General features: G+C 40.8%; 2 protein-coding genes across 5 annotated transcripts in view; both read left to right on the plus strand.

Annotated features, from left to right (window-relative positions):
• LOC113247438 (KRAB domain-containing protein 5-like) overlaps positions 1 to 19,080 on the plus strand; it is a 342,457-nt gene that overhangs the window by 198,208 nt on the left and 125,169 nt on the right. The window lies entirely within an intron of this gene.
• Positions 1 to 19,080, plus strand: part of LOC113247379 (zinc finger protein 675-like) — a 50,560-nt gene that overhangs the window by 3,743 nt on the left and 27,737 nt on the right. The window contains exons 2-3 of one of the 2 annotated variants that reach the window (XM_044380066.3): positions 4,033 to 4,282; positions 4,697 to 4,792. The exons of the other annotated variant lie outside the window; for it this stretch is intronic. Of the exons in view, the coding sequence (XP_044236001.1) occupies positions 4,033 to 4,282; positions 4,697 to 4,792 (346 nt within the window). The remainder of the gene's footprint in view (positions 1 to 4,032; positions 4,283 to 4,696; positions 4,793 to 19,080) is intronic. 2 annotated transcript variants of the gene reach the window in all.

Consider the following 19,080-nt stretch of genomic DNA (forward strand, 5'->3'; position numbering starts at 1 on the left):
TGAGTTGAAAGAGAAGCTGGAAAGAAGAGCTTAAGGAAAATGTGGGACAAAGCTTGCAGGGTACATGCAGGTGAGCAGTAAAGGTCTGGTCTTGGGGTCTAGCTGGTGACAAATCCCTCCTCGGGTTTCATTCCCCTCATTCTTGAGGGGCACAAGGAAAAGGTCCATCTTTTGGAGCTACTTTCCTGCTAGATTTGGGCATATCATAAGGATTGGTTGAGGAGCAGGATTTTTCCTCAGCTAGTTTTAGATATGCTTGTGGGTCTCCAGGTTTAACCCCAAGCGGCTCATATCCTCGTGTTAGTACCATTTGTAATTTTATAGCCTCTGTGCTTGGACACAAATTGTACCAAGCAGTTAAGTATGCAAGGTCTAAAAGGCAATAAGAGCAGTGTTTTGTTAGTTTCTTTTTGTTACAGTCTACTGACATTTACTAGGGAATTTATCCCCCAGGGATGGCGCACTGTGTTTATAGCTTTTAGCGTCTTGAGGATAATAGTGGCAAGAAGTAAAATTAAGAAGGTGTTCATTGTGGGGCGCCTGGGTGGCTTAGTTGGTTAAGTGCCCAGCTCTTGATTTTGGCTCAGGTCATGATCTCAGGGTCATGGGACTGAGCCCAGCATCTGGCTCCCACGCTCACTGGGGAGTCTGCTTGAGATTCTTTCCCAGTGGGGGAGCCCCTCCCACTCTCTCTTCCTCCCTTTCCCTCTCTAAAATAAATAAGTCTTTAAAAAAAAAAACCCCTCCAAGAAACAAGTAAAACACACTAGACATTACAGGACACGGATGCTACATATAGCTTATAATTTGTATAAATCCACTGTTTTCAGGTAAGAGATCAAGCTCTGTGCTCAGTGCATTCTGCTCGAGATTCTCTCCCTCCTTTGTCTGTTCCTCCTCCCCCACCCCTGCTTGCTTGTTCTCTCTCAAATACATAAATAAAATCTTAAAAAAAAAGTGTTCATTGTAAAATCAGACCAAGTCAGAGGGGTCTAGGACATCTGTTTTGCCATGTATTAACAATAAGCTGTGGTATTTATTACTCAACAGTCACAGAGAGAATGATTTAATCTGTGAAAGAGGCCTGGCAGCAGACAATAAGGCTGAAGAAACCAGAACAGCAGTAGTAGTATCAGACAGATAGAGATTATTATGGTTTAAATTTGAGAGCCCTTATGCACTGAAACTAACCTTGTGAGTTTCTCCACTGGAGGTTTCAGGTCACAGGAATGTTTGTTGTTACCTGGTTCTAGTAACATCTGCCACTGGGCCTATTTTACTAGAAAACAGATGCCTATTTTCCTCTAGATTCAAGGTAGGACTCCCTCTCATTTGAAGGAAGAGCTTGTGGTTAGTAGTACTGGGTGGGGCCCTGTCCGAAGAGGGTAGAGTTGATCCTGTGGTGACCCATTTTTCCAAGTTTGGAGGTACATCAGTTCCCAGTTTCATTTGGGTGAAGCTTAATTTCAGTGGGTGGAGGGAGGAAAAATTTCCGTATTTATTGAGTATATCTGTCACCTGTCGGGGGATTAATTACATGCTTAATGGCCTGAGAAACCTGTGGGTCTGGAGGTGAGGAGTCAGCATTTTGGAAAGCCCCCCCATAAGTCATCCCAGATGGGCCAAGATTTTAGTTTCCCCGTGGGGGTGGCTCTCACCCCGGTGAGAGCTGTTGGTAGTAACTGTAACCAATATTCCTGTTTACTGGCACAACTTTGCCAGAGTCTGTTTTAGAATTCTACTCGCCCATTCTGTCTTCCCAGAAGACTGAGTCTCCAGGCAGAGTGTAACCTCTACTTGATACCTCAGAAGTGATTTTGGTTATAAAAGTTGGCCCATTGTCATTCTGGATTGACCTTGGCAACTGAAATTGAGGAATTTTCTCCTTTACTAAGGCCCTTGTTACTTTGTTACTTCTTTCTGTCCTTCAGGGAAAGGCCTCAGTCCATCTGGTAAATATATCTACAAACACCAGGGGCCATTGGCATTACAGTAAAGTCTGTTCACCAGTCCTCCCCTGGCATTGTCCAAAAGACAGGTCTATTTTAGTTAAACCAACAAGCTTAAACTTTTAATTTACAAAAATGATCCCAGATATGTGGATGTGAAAAAATTTGGGTTACTTTATATTTTTGTGGATTTTAGAATGCCTACTTTTTCTTTTTCTCTTCTCTCTCTCTCTCTTTTTTTTTAACAAGCATTTGTCTTTTAACCAGCTAAATAGAACTCTTACCTGTTCCATGTGCATGCTTCTAGTGACCCAGGGAGTTGCTGCCTCCTTTTCTGGGGGTTATGAGGAGAGGAGGAAGTGCTCAAGGACCAAGCAGCCGGGGTGGAGACTTAAACTGGGAACAACAAACAGACCAAACAACCAGGTGGGATGGAGATTTCAGTCTCACAGACCTTAGACTCGTTTCCATTAGGTCATTCCCGTTTTGCTCGGTTAGGTCATCCAAAGCCTGTGAACGGCTGCGTCTTGTGATCATCTGTCACCGGGGATGTGTAGACTCAAGTTGAATGAGTATTCAATTCCCCCAGAGTATTCTGACCTAATATTATGCTGGCTTGCCCAGACTTTGTGAGTCAACCCTAGTTTACCTCTCAAAGCTGTGCCACAGGGCGTCTGGGTGGCTCAGTCGGTTAAGCTTCTGCCTTCGGCTCAGGTTATGATCCCAGGGTCCTGGGATCGAGCCCCACATGGGGCTCCCTGCTCGGCAGGGAGTCTGCTTCTCCCTCTACCCTTCCCCCCTGCTTGTGATCGGTGATCTATCTTTCTCACTCTCTAATGAATATAATCTTTAAAAAAAAAAAAAAAGGCTGTGACACATACCTGGTGTGACTTATCCCAACAGAAGTTCTTCTGAGTAATAGTAGTCAGGGTGGGGGCGCCTGGGTGGCGCAGTCGTTAAAGCGTCTGCCTTCGGCTCAGGGCGTGATCCCGGCGTGCTGGGATCGAGTCCCACATCGGGCTCCTCCTCTGGGAGCCTGCTTCTTCCTCTCTCACTCGTCTGCTGTGTTCCCTCTCTCGCTGGCTGTCTCTATGTCACATAAATAAAAATAAAATCTTAAAAAAAAAAAAAAAATAGTAGTCAGGGTGGATGCTGGATTTCAGGTGACGTCAGAACACCATGCTGGCAGTCACAGGCACGAAGAGGGGAGCCCCCATCTCCCCCAGGGAATCTGCTCCTGGCCCCAGTAGCTTGAACAGGTTAGCCAGGGTGAGCCTGTGGTGCCCACTGCTTCATCTTTTGGAAGCCAGGGAACCAGAGGCCAGAACCTGGGAAAGATACCTGTCCCATCTGGATCACCAAGTTTGTAACTGAAGTAAAGTGGTTTTGCTCCTTGGTGAGTCACGGATAGAAACTACATGGTGGAGTTGTCACACAAAGGAAGATTTGTTTATAGCAAATAAGGAGATCACAGGGAGTAATTTTCAAAGCCAAGACTCCCAGAGCAAGAGTGAAGGAGTTCCTTTTATTTAGGATTAGGATGAATATTTAGAAACGGTAGCCTTGTCATCTTTTGTAGAGGTGGGCAAAAGGTCACGCACCTGCCTTAAGGAAACCATTCTGTGCATACTTTGTATGTTATGTAAATGAGGTTCGTCCTCCTCCTTGGGGGGGGGGATTTGGTATTATAATGAGGTAAAGGTAACTGTAGGTCACTCCTTGGGTCCCTCCATGGTGCATCTGCACAGGTGTGAGTTGGCAGTTAAGCCCAAACTGGTCTGGGTGGCCTGGGTACTGGAGCATTTAGTCAGGGCAGTATTTACTGCTTGTGCAGTCGTTTTTGTTTCCATTATGGGAAACTATGTCTCTGGGTTTTTTTTTTTTTTTTTTTTTTTTGCCTGAATTTGAAGATAGGCTGAAAGAAAGAGCTTAAGGAAAATTTGGGACAAATTCAAGGGGTACTAGCAGGTGAGCAGTAAAGGTCAGGTCGTGGGCCTAGCTGGTGACATTAACTCCCTCTTTCATCTTAGGTACATTATGAACTCTGCCAGTGGCCGCTTGGTAACTGTGGTATTTATTGCAGGGACTGCTGACATTCAGGGATGTGGCCATAGAATTCTCTCAGGAGGAGTGGGGATGCCTGAACCTCGTTCAGCGGGAATTGTACAGGGATGTGATGTTAGAGAACTATGGAAACCTTCTCTTCTTGGGTGCGGATAACTTCCTTCCAGACTTCCCAAACCACACTCAGGGTTTTCTTCCTTCCCTTGAAGACCGTCTCTTGGAAGATTCTTCTCTGCACGACTGGAATTCAGATCGCTGCAGTAAGGGAAGTAAGTAGGGGTTTATAGGTGGAGAGAAAAATCTTCATGATGTTTCCTTCCCAGCTTTAGCTTCCCCTTCCTTAAGGCAACATCATCATCTCTGTAGGGTAGTGGCAATTTCCTTAAGGCAACATCATCATCTCTGTAGGGTAGTGGCAATTCTAAATATTGAGGGGCATAAAATGGTACTGCCCACATCTTAAACTCCCGTTTCCACTCCTTATTGTATGTAGTACTTGGAAGTAGAATCCAAGATCTGAACATTGGCAATTTCTCCTTCATGTTCTCAATGGGCTGTTGGACAACAGCTTTTGGGAAGTCATTTTCTAGACTTCTACAATGTCTTCTCTTCTCTGATGAGCATAATACTGCATTGAAAGTTAGAATCTCCAGCAATACTCATTCCTTTTTTCTAATAAACAGGTCTTGTTGTGTCAAAGCCAGACCTGGTCATCTTTTTGGAGCAAAAGAGGGAGCTCTGGGATGTGAAGGGAAAGGAGACAGTAGCCATCCACCCAGGTAGGTGGGAATGAATGAAGCAGCTGACAGGTTGGGGCCCAAAGGTCAGGGAGGAAGGTAGACCTTACGCTGTGGTTCGGGTAGCTCTCTTTGAATAGAAATAAATTTGAGAAGCCTAGGTGTATTTCTCTTGCTGTCAGAGGGACATCCCCTGTCCAGCACTCATCATGCTCCTGCATCCTGTGAGGATTCTCCTTCAGCTCTAGTGATCTTCCATCACATTGACAGCATAGACAGCACCCTCCGCTTGGATGGTGAAGGCCTCCACGATCTGAGGCTTTTCCATTGCTTTTAGAGGCCTGGGGAAATCTGTGCCTATTTCTGAGGAACTCTGTTACGCCATTTCTAAGTTCTGTTTTGCCTCATGTCAGAGGTGTATCAAGGGAGTGGTGGGCATGTTGGGTTTTGGTGCAGAAATCCCAGGAACAGTGGAGACAGATTTCACCTGTTTCCTCCTTATGATTTCCAATTTTATGGAAGCTTTAAACATAATTGTACAAAATTGAGACAGTAATTTCTTCAAATAATAAAGCACCTCCCGAAAATGAGAAAAATCTAATGCTTCATTTCCCTTCACAATTTCCTTTCTCTTGTCTGGACTAAGATAGAAATTGCAACTCACTGCGATCCAGTTCCTCAATTTAATGTTTCTGTTTGTATCCCAGAGTTCCTGCATATGGTAATGCCATAGGGGAGCGAGAACATTTAGTACTTAGAACTCATAGCATATGATGAAGTCCCAGTTATTAACCTTATTTCTTAATAATTTCATCATTTTATAGTTTTGTCTAGGTTAATATGAGTTACCTGTGACTGTCCTATGTTTTCACCTTCTGATTATTTTTATATGAGATTCATTTGGTTTTGAGATGAGAAATTCTGATATGACATAGGCATGTGCTTTATAAGAAATGAGTCACATAATTACTAAAAGTCCCATATTTAAAAAAAAGTTTCATTCATACATGTAATTTATTTCAGGAAAAATTAATCCTCAGGTTTTTCTTCTACTTTCCGGAGAATGTATCTGAATTTAATCCCAAATATTTATTTTATATAAAGGAATTGTGAGCATATTTTACAATTTCTCTGTTGTTTCTTCAGAAGTGAAGGGCTTTTGTTTGTTTGCTTGGTTCTAAAGATTGGATCACAGCTTTACATGCTTTGTAAGAGTAGGAGGAACATATTAATAACAATACATTTCTTTAATGTTTTTTAAGTGCATATTCGTAAAATTTTCCATTAGAGTTTTTTATGATTGATCATAATGAATTTCCTTCACGGTTTTACTGCTGTATAAGACATGGCAATGATGCAAAATGCTTGCTTTTCATACCTGCACAGTCACGGTTTAAAATTATAGTAAAATAGAAGAATTCTTTTTTTAATAATACATGTTTTTGGTTTTGTTTTTTTGTCCTTTTTTTTGAGAGAAAGAGATAGCAGAGGGGAGGGGCAGAGGGAGAGAGAGCGAGAATCTCAAGTTGACTCCCTGCGGAACGCAGAGCCCAACGTGGGGCTCCACCCCGGGAGCCCAAGATCATGACTCAAGCTGAAATCGAGAGTCCGATGCTTATCGGACTAAAGCCGCTCATGTGCCCCAATACATGTATTTTTATGTAACATTTTTATGTAACCTTTTTGGGTTAAATTTTGTCTTATTCTGGTTTTGCAATTCCATAATAACGTATTTTCTTTTGTATGGGACTTTCCACACATTAGTTGTGTTTTTTGCTTTTTACCTATGTGTTAGGTTTTCAGGATGACAATTTTTATCTCAGTATATTTTAAGACAGTGTGGGTTTAACTGAAATACAGATCAGCTGTATGTCCATTGCCAATAAAATTATGTATGTATTTTTCTGTCTAAATATTACCCATACATACTTTGCTTGTGACTCCCTTATTTCTTTCCATAGTTAGTGGTCAGTGAAGGTTTTATCATGTCTAGGTGAGTTGTCATAGTAATAGAATTAATTTCATCAACTATTTACTGATGAATTTATATTCTCTTTGCATGAGAGAAACACTTTTTTGAATTGAAGGGGACTTTTTTTTAAAAAAGGTTTTATTAATTTATTAGAGAGAGTGAGCGAGAGAGAGTACAAGCAGGGGGAGGAGAGGAGGGAGAGGGAAAAGCAGGCTCCCCACGGAGCAGGGAGCCTGACGCAGGGCTCCATCCCAGGACCCTGGAATCATGATGTGAGCTGAAGGCAGACACTTAACCAACTGAGCCACCCGGGTGCCCCTGAAGGGAACTTTTAATTAAACATTTTATACCTCTGTATCAACTTTAGGTAATACGTTTTGTCCTTAATGGTGGTATTATACCCATGACAGCCTTTGATACCATTCTGGTTAACTTTGTGTGTCTTCTGTAGGCATTTTCTTTTCTTTTTTCTACCCCCCGGGGTATTTTCTTTGTGGTTACCATAGAGGTTACATAAAACATCTTAAACTGATACTGTCCGGGATGCCTGGATGGCTCAAGTCAGTTAGGCATCTGCTTTCGGCTCAGGTCATGGTCCCAGGGTCCTAGGATCGAGCAGGACCGGGCTCCCTGCTCAGCGGGGAGCCTGCTTCTTCCTTTGCCTTGCACTATCCCTGCTGTGTTCTCTGTCTCTCTCTGACAAATAAATAATAAAATCTTAAAAAAAATAAAAATAAACTGATACTGTCCATTGCATAGAAAACTCTACAACCCTTACCATCTCCAGTCCTGCACCCACTTCATTACTGATACCGCAAATTCTACCTTTTACGTTGTATAGAAATTAGAGTGACTTGTGCTCCCTCATTGCAACACAGTTTGGCCAGATATAGTATTCTTGGTTGATATTTTTTGATCTTTCAGCCCCTGAATATATTGTTCAATGCACTTCCTTTTATGAGGTCTGCTGAGAATCCAACTAGCAATCACATAGAAGCTCTGTCGCTCAGGGTGAGTTGCTTTTCTCACACCGTTTCAAAATTCTCTTTTCACCTGCAATTTTTGCCAGGTTAATTATAAAACATCACTGTGTTCACGTCTTGACATTTATCCTACTTTGAATTTACTGAGCTCGTTGAATTTTACTTTCTTTCCAGAAAGGTGGGATGTACCAGCCTTTAGTTCTTCATGTAAGCTCTCTGCCCCCTTTCGCTCTCCTCTCCTTTTGGGGTCCCCTTCATGTACATATGGAACCACTTGTTGTTGTCCCTTAGATTTTGTCCTGTTCCACATTTTTCTTTGATCTTCATAGATAATATAAAACAAGGTGTCTTTAAGATGTCTGATTCTTTCTGGGGCGCCTGGGTGGCTCAGTACTTTAAGCGTCTGCCTTCAACTCAGGTCATGATCCCAGGGTTCTGGGATCAAGCCCCGCATCAGGATCCCTACTTTGTGGGGAACCTGCTTCTCCCTCTGCCTGCCATTCTGCCTGCTTGTGCGCGCTCTCCCTCTCTCTCTCTCTCAAGTAAATAAATAAAATCTTAAAAAAAAAAAAGATGTCTGATTCTTCTGCTTGATCAAGTCTGTTGCTGATTCTTGAGTTTATTTTTAAATTCAGTAATTGTACTATTTAGCTCCCAACTTCTGTATGGTTGTCTTTTATACTTTCTACCTCTTTGGATTTTTATTTTGATCATGCATAGTTTTCTTGATATCATTTACTTTCCTATCTCTTTTCTTCCTGCTTGAGCGTCTTTATGATAGTTACTTGAATTCTTTGGAGGCAATTAATAGTTCTGTTTTTATTTTGGTCCAGCCTGGGGTCTTTATTTTGTTCTTTTGATTGGGGCGTACTTTTCTGTATTTTTGTAGCCTTGTGATCTTTTGTTGAGATTTGGGAATTAAAACAAACAAAAGAAACAGCCTCTGGTCCCAGGCTTTCTGTACTTACTTTGTACAGGAGAACACAAATAACAGCTGTGCTAGTAATTCTGGGGCTTCTCAAACATGTTCTTGGGATGTGTAATGTCTGAGTTTTTCCAGTTATAAACGTGGTTTTTCCTTCTTTGGAGCCCATGATACTTTCCTCTCCCTGATGTTTGCCTTCAGCTCTGCAGTTTCTCTGCCACTTGAACGAGCTCAGGTTTTCTGTGAGCGGCCACCACAGTGCATCCAGAGGGTGCTTCCGTTCCCTCAGCCCTCCATGTCATGCACGAGAGGAAGAGGTCTGTCAAGCAGCTGCAGAAAACCAGATGGTTAAACACAGAGGTCACTTGTGTCTTTCTCTCCTGAGGAGAGGTGAGGGTTTTCTCACAGTCTCATTATGGAATGCTAGGCAGCGTGAGCAACGATGAAGGCAAGTGTAACAAACTTTCCTTGTCTCTCCAGTGTGGCTCTCCTTCGTTTTGTGTCTGACTGTGGTGCTTTGTTCTCCTGATGGCTTCTGGAGCATTGAAAGAGGTCGTTTGGTCCATTTTTGTCTCCATGGAGGAGCAAAGCCCTGGTTGCTGCTTCCTGTTCCTCCATTCTGCTGATGTCCTAAGATGGGCGTTAATTTTGTACATGAGCATTTTAATGTATATTCACGTAAGTGTAGTAAGTGGGATAATTATTTGGTATCTTTCAGTTATGTCTTCTGACACCCTAGGCTTACTGGCAAAAACAAAGAATATTCTTTCCATAGAGTGATATGGAAAGAGAGGAAAGCTGTGGCCCTGAGTATTTATACTTAATGAATGACTGGGAATGTGAGGGGGGAGGGAGGAGGGTAGAAAAGGGCAGGAAGGATTTTATGATGGATATAACCAAACTGGAACAATTAACCATAATGAAATTGTAGTGCCAGAAGAGACTGAGGATATGAAACAGCTCGAGGAGAGCCCCACTTAAGACAGTGTGTGTTTTTTTCTTTTGACCATAGTTGAGTATTTTTGAATGGCAAATACCATTAAATTTACTCTGAAGTTATTTTGTGCCTTTATTGCTACTGTGCACGTAGAATCATTTGTTTGTTGCTGTCTCAGACATGAGGGGCGCCTGTATAGTAGGGAATCCATTCATACCTACTTTTCCGTGGAAAGTTAAGGACACTGTAATGTGCAGTGTGTGAAGAAAATCTCAATGGAGATGCTGTTTGTGGTTGGCCTATAACACTGATAAAAGTCACTATGGAGTATGTGTTCAGGGCATCATTCTTTGCATTAAAATAAAACAGAGGAACATTCTCAATTTTCAGTAGTTTTACCCATTGCTCTTTAAGGAGAAAACGCTGGTAGTTCATCAAAATCTGGATGTGTCTTCATAATAGCAAGAGATAGAAGTCTTTTTTTTTTTCTTTAAAGATTTTGTCAGAGAACACAGCAGGGGGAGGGGCAGGCAGAGGGAGAAGCAGACTCCCTGCTGAGCAGGGAGCCTGATGCTGGACTCAATCCCAGGACCCTGAGATCATGACCAGAGCTGAAGGCAGACGCTTAACCGACTGAGCCACCGAGGCGTCCCAAGAGATAGAAGTCTTGATCTCTGTGGTCGAGGTGGTCCTTCAGCACACTCCTGAGTACTGAGATGTGCCCGCGGTGTCTTGTGTGGATAGTTGCTAGTTGAGCGTTCTGTGAGAAAGACTGAAGTGGGAACTACCCATTTCACCATCTTGGATGATGTCATCCCTCTGTGATCAATGCTTTTATGTCTCATGAGCTAAAAATCAGTGTTTTCTATATACCTATATGTGTATGTGTTTATATCTGTATATAAATATACGCCTAGATTATTTTTGTTTTCCATTATGTAGACTTGTTTCCCAACAAGTAATATACATGTAGATATTGAAAAATAACACTATTAATAACAGTGACAGACTTCTTTGGTATTAAAGATGATTCTATATGATATTCATACTGCTACTTTGGTTGTTTGATTGGTTATCACTGCATGTTTGTTTTTCTTCACTTTAATCCTCATGTTTTAGTTCTAGCTCTAGGAATATTCCAGTGGAATATATTCAAGCAAAGTTTGATGGTACCAGGAACATTTGGTTTATTTGTTTGTTTATATATTCTAATGGCTATAGTGGGGTTAGGATTTATCAGTTTCTTATGCTTTTCCTATACCCAGTCTACTACTTTTTTCTTGACTTTTCCTGTGTGTGTTTTAGGAAAATAATTCTACATTTTTTTCTGTTACTTGGAACGTTCTGTTCTCAGCATCTTATATTATTTAAGCTAAAAATTAGAGCATGCTTTTAAAAACTATTCACAGTGTGACGTTACTTCCTACCTTTAATTTCCATATTGTCTGTGTAAGTATATTGTGAAACTAATCTACTTACTTCCAGTTGTTTTTTGTAATGATGAGTATTTTTTTAAATAAAGGCACTTGTACAAATCATAAGTAAACAGATGAATGGAATTTTGCAACCTGATTACATCTCCAAAAACCACTGAGATGAAGAGAATAATGTTGTTCCTGTAATATTTTTCTTTAGCTCCTCAGGAACTTTCCCCAAAGCTCAGCACTCTTTTAACAAGCAAGGCAATAGATTGCTGTCTTCATTTTTGTACTTTATATAAATGTAGTCAGGCAATGGGAACTCTTCTGTATTTGGCTTTTTCTTCTTTCCATATGTTGTTTGTGAATACTGCATGTTACTGTGCATCATTCACCAGAATGGATGGATCCGGTTCCATTGTGTGAATATCAGACAATTGATGGCATCATTTTACTGTTAATGGGCATGTGGATGGATTTCAGTGTAGGACTGTCATGAATATACTGGTATATAAAATCTAGAACTTGTCTTTTAGTGGATTGTGCATTATAGGTTGGGAGGGAGTTAGTGGCAGTTGCAAAATCTCCTCTTTTGACAAAATTTTTCTTGGAAAAACATCATACATCAACATGATTTCCTACAGCTAGAAGCTGTAGTTTAACTGTTCTGCTCTGAGCCTTAGGTTAGAAGTTTGGTTACTATCTTAGGAACCAGTCTTAGTCTTCAGAATAGGTTAGTTCCCTTGAGTAGTTGTCTCATTTCAGGAAGCGGTCATGCAGGTCGATTTTTTTTTTTTTTTTTAAGATTTTGTTTATTTATTTGAGAGAGAAAGAGGGAGTGCATGAGCAGTGGGGGGGGGGGGGGACAGAGGGAGAGGAAGAAGCAGGCTCCCAGCTGAGCAAGGGAGCCTCATGTAGGGCCCCATCCCAGGACCCTGGGATCACAACCTGAGTGGAAGGGAGATGCCCACCCAACCAACTGAGCCACGTAGGTGCCCCGTGCAGGTGGATGCTCAAAGGTAGACCTGTATTGTGTAAGCAGTCAGGTAGTTATTAAGAGGTGTTTCTATGGAAACAAAAGAAAAACACAGGTTTAGATTGGAGCAAATTATAAACCCAATGTCTGAGTCCTGAGTGCTGCTGGTAAGAGGATTTTAGATGTCAGGCTTGAGGCATCCTCCGATGGAGTGGGAGCAGGCAGCTCTGATAGATTCTTCTGGCGTGTTCTTCAGACATCTCGGGGGGTTTTCTGAGTGGCCCGTATGGCAACAGGCATGAAGATTTTGTGAACATGGTTGTTGTGGCAGTTTCTCTGCAGTTCACCTCAGTTGTCCAGCTTCAGGAAGAAGGGCAGTTTACTTCTCAGACATTCCAAATCAAGAGAGAAAATTAGAAACCTCAGTTTGTAGCGTCATAGCCAGATTTTTGAGGAAGCCAGTAGAATTCAGGATCCAGCCCTATTTTATAGGCAAACAAACAGGGATAATCAGAACTAGAATCTGACATCCACAAACACGTGTTATTAAAACATAATTTTTCTCTCTAAAATCACCCTCATTTCCATCAAAGATATTGAAATGAACACTAGTTCATTTGTAACAGAATTTCAAGTTTAACAAATTTGGTCTAATTATTTACGTAACCACAGCAGGAATAGTGCTTGGCCATATAGGTTCTTTTAAGTCTGCTTTGCTGGAACTTTTTTTTTTCCCCTAAGATTTTATTTTTAAGTAAACTCTACACCCAACATGGGGCTTGAACTCACAGCCCTGAGGTCAAGAGCTGCGTGCTCCACCCGCTGAGCCGGCCAGGTACCCCTGCTGGAACTTCTATAAGGAATTTTAGACTGGGATCCACTCCTCTGTCAGGCTCCCTGCTCATCGGGGAGCCTGCTCCTCCCTCTGCCTCTGCCCCTTCCCCCTGCTCCTTCTTTCTCTCTCTCTCTCTCTCTCTCATGCATGTGCGCTCTCTCAAATAAAATCTTTAGGGGGAAAAAAACTTTAAATGTAATTATTTATTTAACCAGGGTGGCAATCAGTGGTTCTATAGGTTACATAGTTGTTAGCAAACTTAGCTCCTATAATACCGGGAAGTTTTGACTTTCTTAAGTAAACAAAGACCCAATAAATAGAAAACATGGAAACTTTGGTTTTCTGGGCAGATAAAGAAGAAAAAAGACTTTGTTTACAATTTCTTATCAAGAGATGACCAACAATCTAAGAAAACTGTGTCTTTCTAACAAGGTGAAAAGCCGAATGTCCATCCTTATACTGATGTACTTTTAAAAGTCTTTCATCCCAATCTTAGGCCAGATCGTGCATAAATTTTTTTCCCAAAGATTCCCCATTCACAACCCTTCAGCGGTTTTCTCTTTCATCCAGATTTTGTCCTATGCCCTCCCTCTCTACACCGGTCCCATTTTAGGACAAATGAGTTGAGGGTTATTTGAAAAAATATTATACCTCTGTATCAAGTATAGCTATTACATTTTATTCTTAATTGTGGTCATAGAGAGCATAAAATTTACCATTTTAACCATTTTTAACAATATTTACATTGTTGTAAAACTGATCTCTGGAATGTCTTCATCTTCAAAATTCAAAGTCAATACCTGTTATACAATCACTTCCTCATGTCCCTCTACCCAAGCCCCTGGCTGTTACCTTTTTTTCCCCCATAAGAGGTTTACTACATTAGATTACTCACATAAATGGAATCGTAGAATATCTGGGGGTTTTGGCTCACTTATTTCACTTACCATAATGCCCTCAAGTTTTACCGCTGTCGTATAATGTGATATATCTTCTTCTACATTCTTCATTCATTTGTCCCTGCAAGGACATTTCTGTTGCTTCCCCCTATTAGTGGCTTTTGTGAATAGTGCTGCTGTGAACCTGGTTTTGGAAATATCTGTCGATCGTCCTTTGTTTTCTTCTTCATGTATATTTAGAAATGGGATGGCTGTGTTACATGGTAATACTATTTTGAAAGAAAGATTACATTCTGTTTTCCACAGTGGTCCCACCATTTGTATTCCTTCCAGCAGTGCAGAAGGGTTCCAAGGCTTGTTGCCTAACCAGTGCTCATTGATTTTGTTTGATACGGTGATCCTAATAAATGTGAGTTGGTATTTACTGTGTTTTCGTTTGTATTTCTCTAATGATTAGTTATTTTGAGTATCTTTCATCTGCTTGTCTGTTTCTAATCATCTTGGATTATGTCTATTGAATCGATTGGCCATGTTTTAATTATACTCTTTTCCCATGTTTTTGCAAGACTTCTTTCTACATTCTGCATGTTAACTCCTTACCCACTAGATGATTTGAAAAATGTCCTTGCACTGCACAGGTCACCTTTTTATTCCACAGATTGTGTCCTTAGACTGACTTTTTCTGAATTCTTTACGTTTGGGCATATTGTGTTTCTTTTTTAAGATTTATTTATTTATCTTAGAGAGAGATGGGGGGAAGGGGCAGAGGGAGAGAGAAAATCTCCAGCAGACTGCCTGCTGAGCAAGGAACCAGGGCTGGATCCCACGACCCTGAGATCATGACCTGAGCTGAAATGAAGAGTCGGACACTTACCCAGTTGAGCCACCCAGGTGCCCCATGTGTCTTATTTCGTTTTTCTCAGGATATTTTCCTTCTTTTTTTTTTTAATAATTTTTTTTATTATATTATATTAGTCATCATACAGTACATCCTTAGTTTTTGATGTAAAGTTCCATGATTCATTACTTGCATACAACACCCAGTGCACCATGCAATACATGGCCTCCTTAGTACCCATCACCGGTCTATCCCATTCCTCCATCCCCCTCCCCTCTAAACCCCTCAGTTTGTTTCCCAGAGTCCATAGTCTCTCATGGTTCATTCCCCTTCTGTTTACCCTCCCTTCTTCCCTTTCTTCTCCTACTGATCTTCCTACTTCTTATGTTCTCAGGATATTTTCTGATTGTCTTTTTGATTTCTTCTTGACGCATTGATTATTCATGACTTTCCTAATCTTAAGTTTTGTTTTGTAGAGTAACAGGTTGTCTAGAGAATGTTCCATGCGTAATTCAGAAGGTTGTGTATTCTGCTCTTGCTTGGTGTCTATTACATGTAATTACTCTATAAGGTTGTACAGGTGCTTTCCTTATTGAATTTCTATGTGTGTTTTTTTAGCCAGTTAAATTGGGGTATTGACCTCTGCTACTAATAAGATGCTATTCCTTTTTTTGCTTCAATTCTCTCATGTGTGCTTCATAGATAGGGATTCCTGATGCTAGGAGCATACATAATTAGAACTGTGATAGTGTCCTGGTGATTTCATACCTTTATCTTTATACAATATCCTTCCCATTATGTTGTGCCACTTTTTGACACTTCATGTGTATTTGCCTAGTGCTTTAGTGTTTCTCTGTATTAGTGTGACCACCTGTGCTCGCTTTTTTTTTTTTTTTAAGATTTTTAAAATTTATTTGACAGAGAGAGAGAGACAGCGAGAGAGGGAACACAAGCAGGAGGAGTGGGAGAGGAAGAAGCAGGTTCCCAGCGGAGGAGCCTGATATGGGGCTCGATCCCAGAACGCTGGGATCACGCCCTGAGCCGAAGGCAGATGCTTAACGACTGAGCCACCCAGGCGCCCCACCTGTGCCCACTTTCTGTTCCCATTTGCATGGGATAACCTTTTGTATATTTTTACTTACATCCTACATCTGTCCCTAGACCTGATGTATGTCTCTTGTGGACAGGGGATTGTTTGAATATGTGGGGTTTATTTTGAAGTTTTATTTATTTATTTGAGAGAGAGCAAGCGTGCCAGTGCAAGTGGGGGGAGAGGAAGAAAAGCGGAGTCTCCGGGGCACCTGACAGGGGGGTCTGCCCCCCCAACCCTGAGATAATGACCTATTCTGAAACCAAGAGTCAGACATTTAACTGACTGAGCCACCCAGGTGCCCCTGAATGTGTTTTCTTTGCACTCAGCCAATTTATGTCTTTGAAGGAGTTTATTTATTTTTGTTTATTATTATTTTTTTAAAAGATTTTACTTGTCAGAGAGAGAGACAGAGAGAGCATAGGCAGGGGGAGTGGCAGGTGGAGGGAGAAGCAGGCTTCCTGCTGAGCAAGGAGCCTGATTGAGGACTCAATCCCAGAACCCTGGGATTGTGACCTGAGCCAAAGGCAGAGACTTAACCGACTGAGCCACCCAGGCATCCTCTCTTTAGAGAAGTTTAATCTATTTACTATCAGAGTAATTACTAAAAGAGCTACTATTGCCATTTTAAAATAGTTTTCTGTACATCTTGTAGCTATTTTATCCCATTTTTCTTCCCTTACTGTGTTCCCTTATGTTTCTTTGATTTTTATAATGAAATGCTTTGATACCAGTCTCATTTCATTTTTGTTTCTTCTGTAGGTATTTTCTTTGTGGCTACCATGGAGATTACTTAAAACCTCTTCAAAGTATAACAGACCATTTAAAACTGATATTGTCAGTTGCATCCAAAGTTCTACTTAGGATCACCACCCCTGCATACACTTTATTTTACTGATATCCCAGAATTGATCTTTTATGTTGTATACTCTATAACCTAGATTTATGGTTTTTATGCTTTTATTTTTAAAGAAATTCTGTAGCAGAAATAAAATTGATTTGTGCTACCTCATTACAGTACTTGGGGTTTCTGTATTTGTGTAAATATTTACATTTACCAGAGAGCTTTATATTTTCATGTGGTTTTAGTTAGTGTGTAGAATCCTTTTTCTTTAAGTAGAAGAATTCCCTTTAGCGTTTCTTGGAGGGCAGATCCAGTGGTAAACTTCCAGGGTTTTTACCTGGGAAAGCCTTCTTTTCTCTGTATCAGGACAGTTTTGCCAGATAGAGTATTCATATATATATATATATATATATCAAGAATACTCTTTTTTTTTTTTTTTTAAGATTTTATTTATTTATTTGACAGAGATAGAGACAGCCAGCGAGAGAGGGAACACAAACAGGGGGAGTGGGAGAGGAAGAAGCAGGCTCATAGCAGAGGAGCCTGATGTGGGGCTCGATCCCATAACGCCGGGATCACGCCCTGAGCCAAAGGCAGACGCTTAACCGCTGTGCCACCCAGGCGCCCCATTGGTATATATATTTTTTATGTTTCAGTGCTTTAATATATTATGCCATGTACCTCTTTGGGTCTGCTGAGAATCCCAGTAATAATTTTAGAGGAGCTCTCTTGTACAAGTCTCTCTTTCGTCATGCTGTTTCAAAATTCTCTTTTCACCTGTACTTTTTGATAGGTTAATTATGATATGTCACTGTGTTCATATCTTGACATTTATCTTATTTAGAATTCACTGAGTTACTTGAATTTGTCTCTTTCTTTCCATAAATGGGAAGTATAAGCCATTAGTTCTTCATGTAAGTTTTCTGCCCCATTTTACTCTCTTCTTTTTATGGGGACCTCCTTAATATGTAAATTGCTCCAATGTCAGTGTCCCATGAGTCCCTTAGGCTCTGTCCTTTTCCATATTTTCTTTGTTTCCATCAAGGATAATTTAAAGCAAGGGGCCTTCAAGAGGTCTGATTCTTTCTTTCTTTCTTTTTTTTAAAAAATATTTTATTTATTTATTTGACAGAGTCAGCCAGTGAGAGAGGGAACACAAGCAGCACGAGTGGGAGAGGAAGAAGCAGGCTAGCAGCAGAGAAGCCTGAAGTGGGGCTCGATCCCAGAACGCTGGGATCACGCCCTGAGCCGAAGGCAGTCACTTAACGACTGTGCCACCCAGGCGCCCCTGATTCTTTCTTATGCTTGTTGAAATCTGTTTCTGATCCCGTAGTGTATTTTTAAATTCAGTTATTGAACTCTTCTCCCAATTTCTGTGTAGCTTTTTATACTTTCTGTCTGTTTGGATTTTTATTTCGGTCACGTATAGTTGTCCAGATATCATTTATCTGCCTATTTGTTTTCTTTCTCCATGAGTACCTTAATGATCATTATTTTGAAATCTTTGTCAGGTAATGAATATTCTTTATTAATTTAGGGCCAGTCTTGAGTTTTATTTTGGCCCTCTGATTAGAACACATTTTCCTATTTCTTTGTATGCCTGTGATCTTTTGCTGAGATTTGGGGATTAAATAAAAAACAGCCTCTGGCCCCAGGCTTTATAGACTTGCTTTGTACTAGAGAACAAAAATAACACTGAACTGTGCATTAGCCTGAATAATCCTGCATAATCCTGGGGCCTGTCAGACATATTCTGGGGATGTGTAATGTCTGCGTTTTTTTAATATCCCAGTTAAAAAAAGGCTCTGTTGTTTCTTCTTTAGAGCCCATGATATATTACTTTCCCTGATGTTTGTCTGCAGCTATGCAGTCTCTCCAGTGCTTGAATAAGCACTCAGCTTTTTTTCTGAGCAGTCACCACAACGCATCCGTCTCCCCTCAGCGGAATCCTATAGTATCTGTCTTTTGTGAGTCATTTATTTCACTAGATGTTTTCAAGGTTTGCTCGCGTTGTATCATGTCACAAAATCGGTTTGTTTTTCAAAGTTGGAAAGTATCCCACCGTATGGATGTGCTACATTTTCTTCATCCACCCAACCATTAGCATTTGGGTGGATTCTACCTATTACTGGCTTTTTGGGTCAAGCTACAGTGGACGTGGTTGTGCAAATATGAATTCCAATCTTCCTCTGAATTCTTTTGGATCTAAACCCAAAAGTGGGATGGGGTAGGTCATGGACTAATTTTGTTTTTAATTTTGTGAAGAACCTCCATGCTGTTTTTCACACTGGTTCCACCATTTTGTTTCCTGCTGCGGTGCATGTGAGTTCTGACTTCTCCATGTCCTTAGCAAGCCATGTTAATTTTGGTTTGTTCCATAACGGTCATCCTGATGGGTGTGAAGTGATACCTCAATGTTTCCCATTTGTATTTCACTAATCATTTGTGATTTGGAGCATCTTTTATATGCATTTTGCCCATATGTTTACATTTTGGGGATTAATGTCTATTCAGTGCTTTACGCGATTATCATCCAGGTTGCTTCTGATGTTGTGTTGTATCAGTACTTTATAAATTCTGGATATTAACCTTTTTACACACAGGTGCTTTGCA

This window comes from Ursus arctos, unplaced genomic scaffold (assembly GCF_023065955.2).
Source record: "Ursus arctos isolate Adak ecotype North America unplaced genomic scaffold, UrsArc2.0 scaffold_19, whole genome shotgun sequence".
Taxonomy (NCBI): Eukaryota; Metazoa; Chordata; class Mammalia; order Carnivora; family Ursidae; genus Ursus; species Ursus arctos.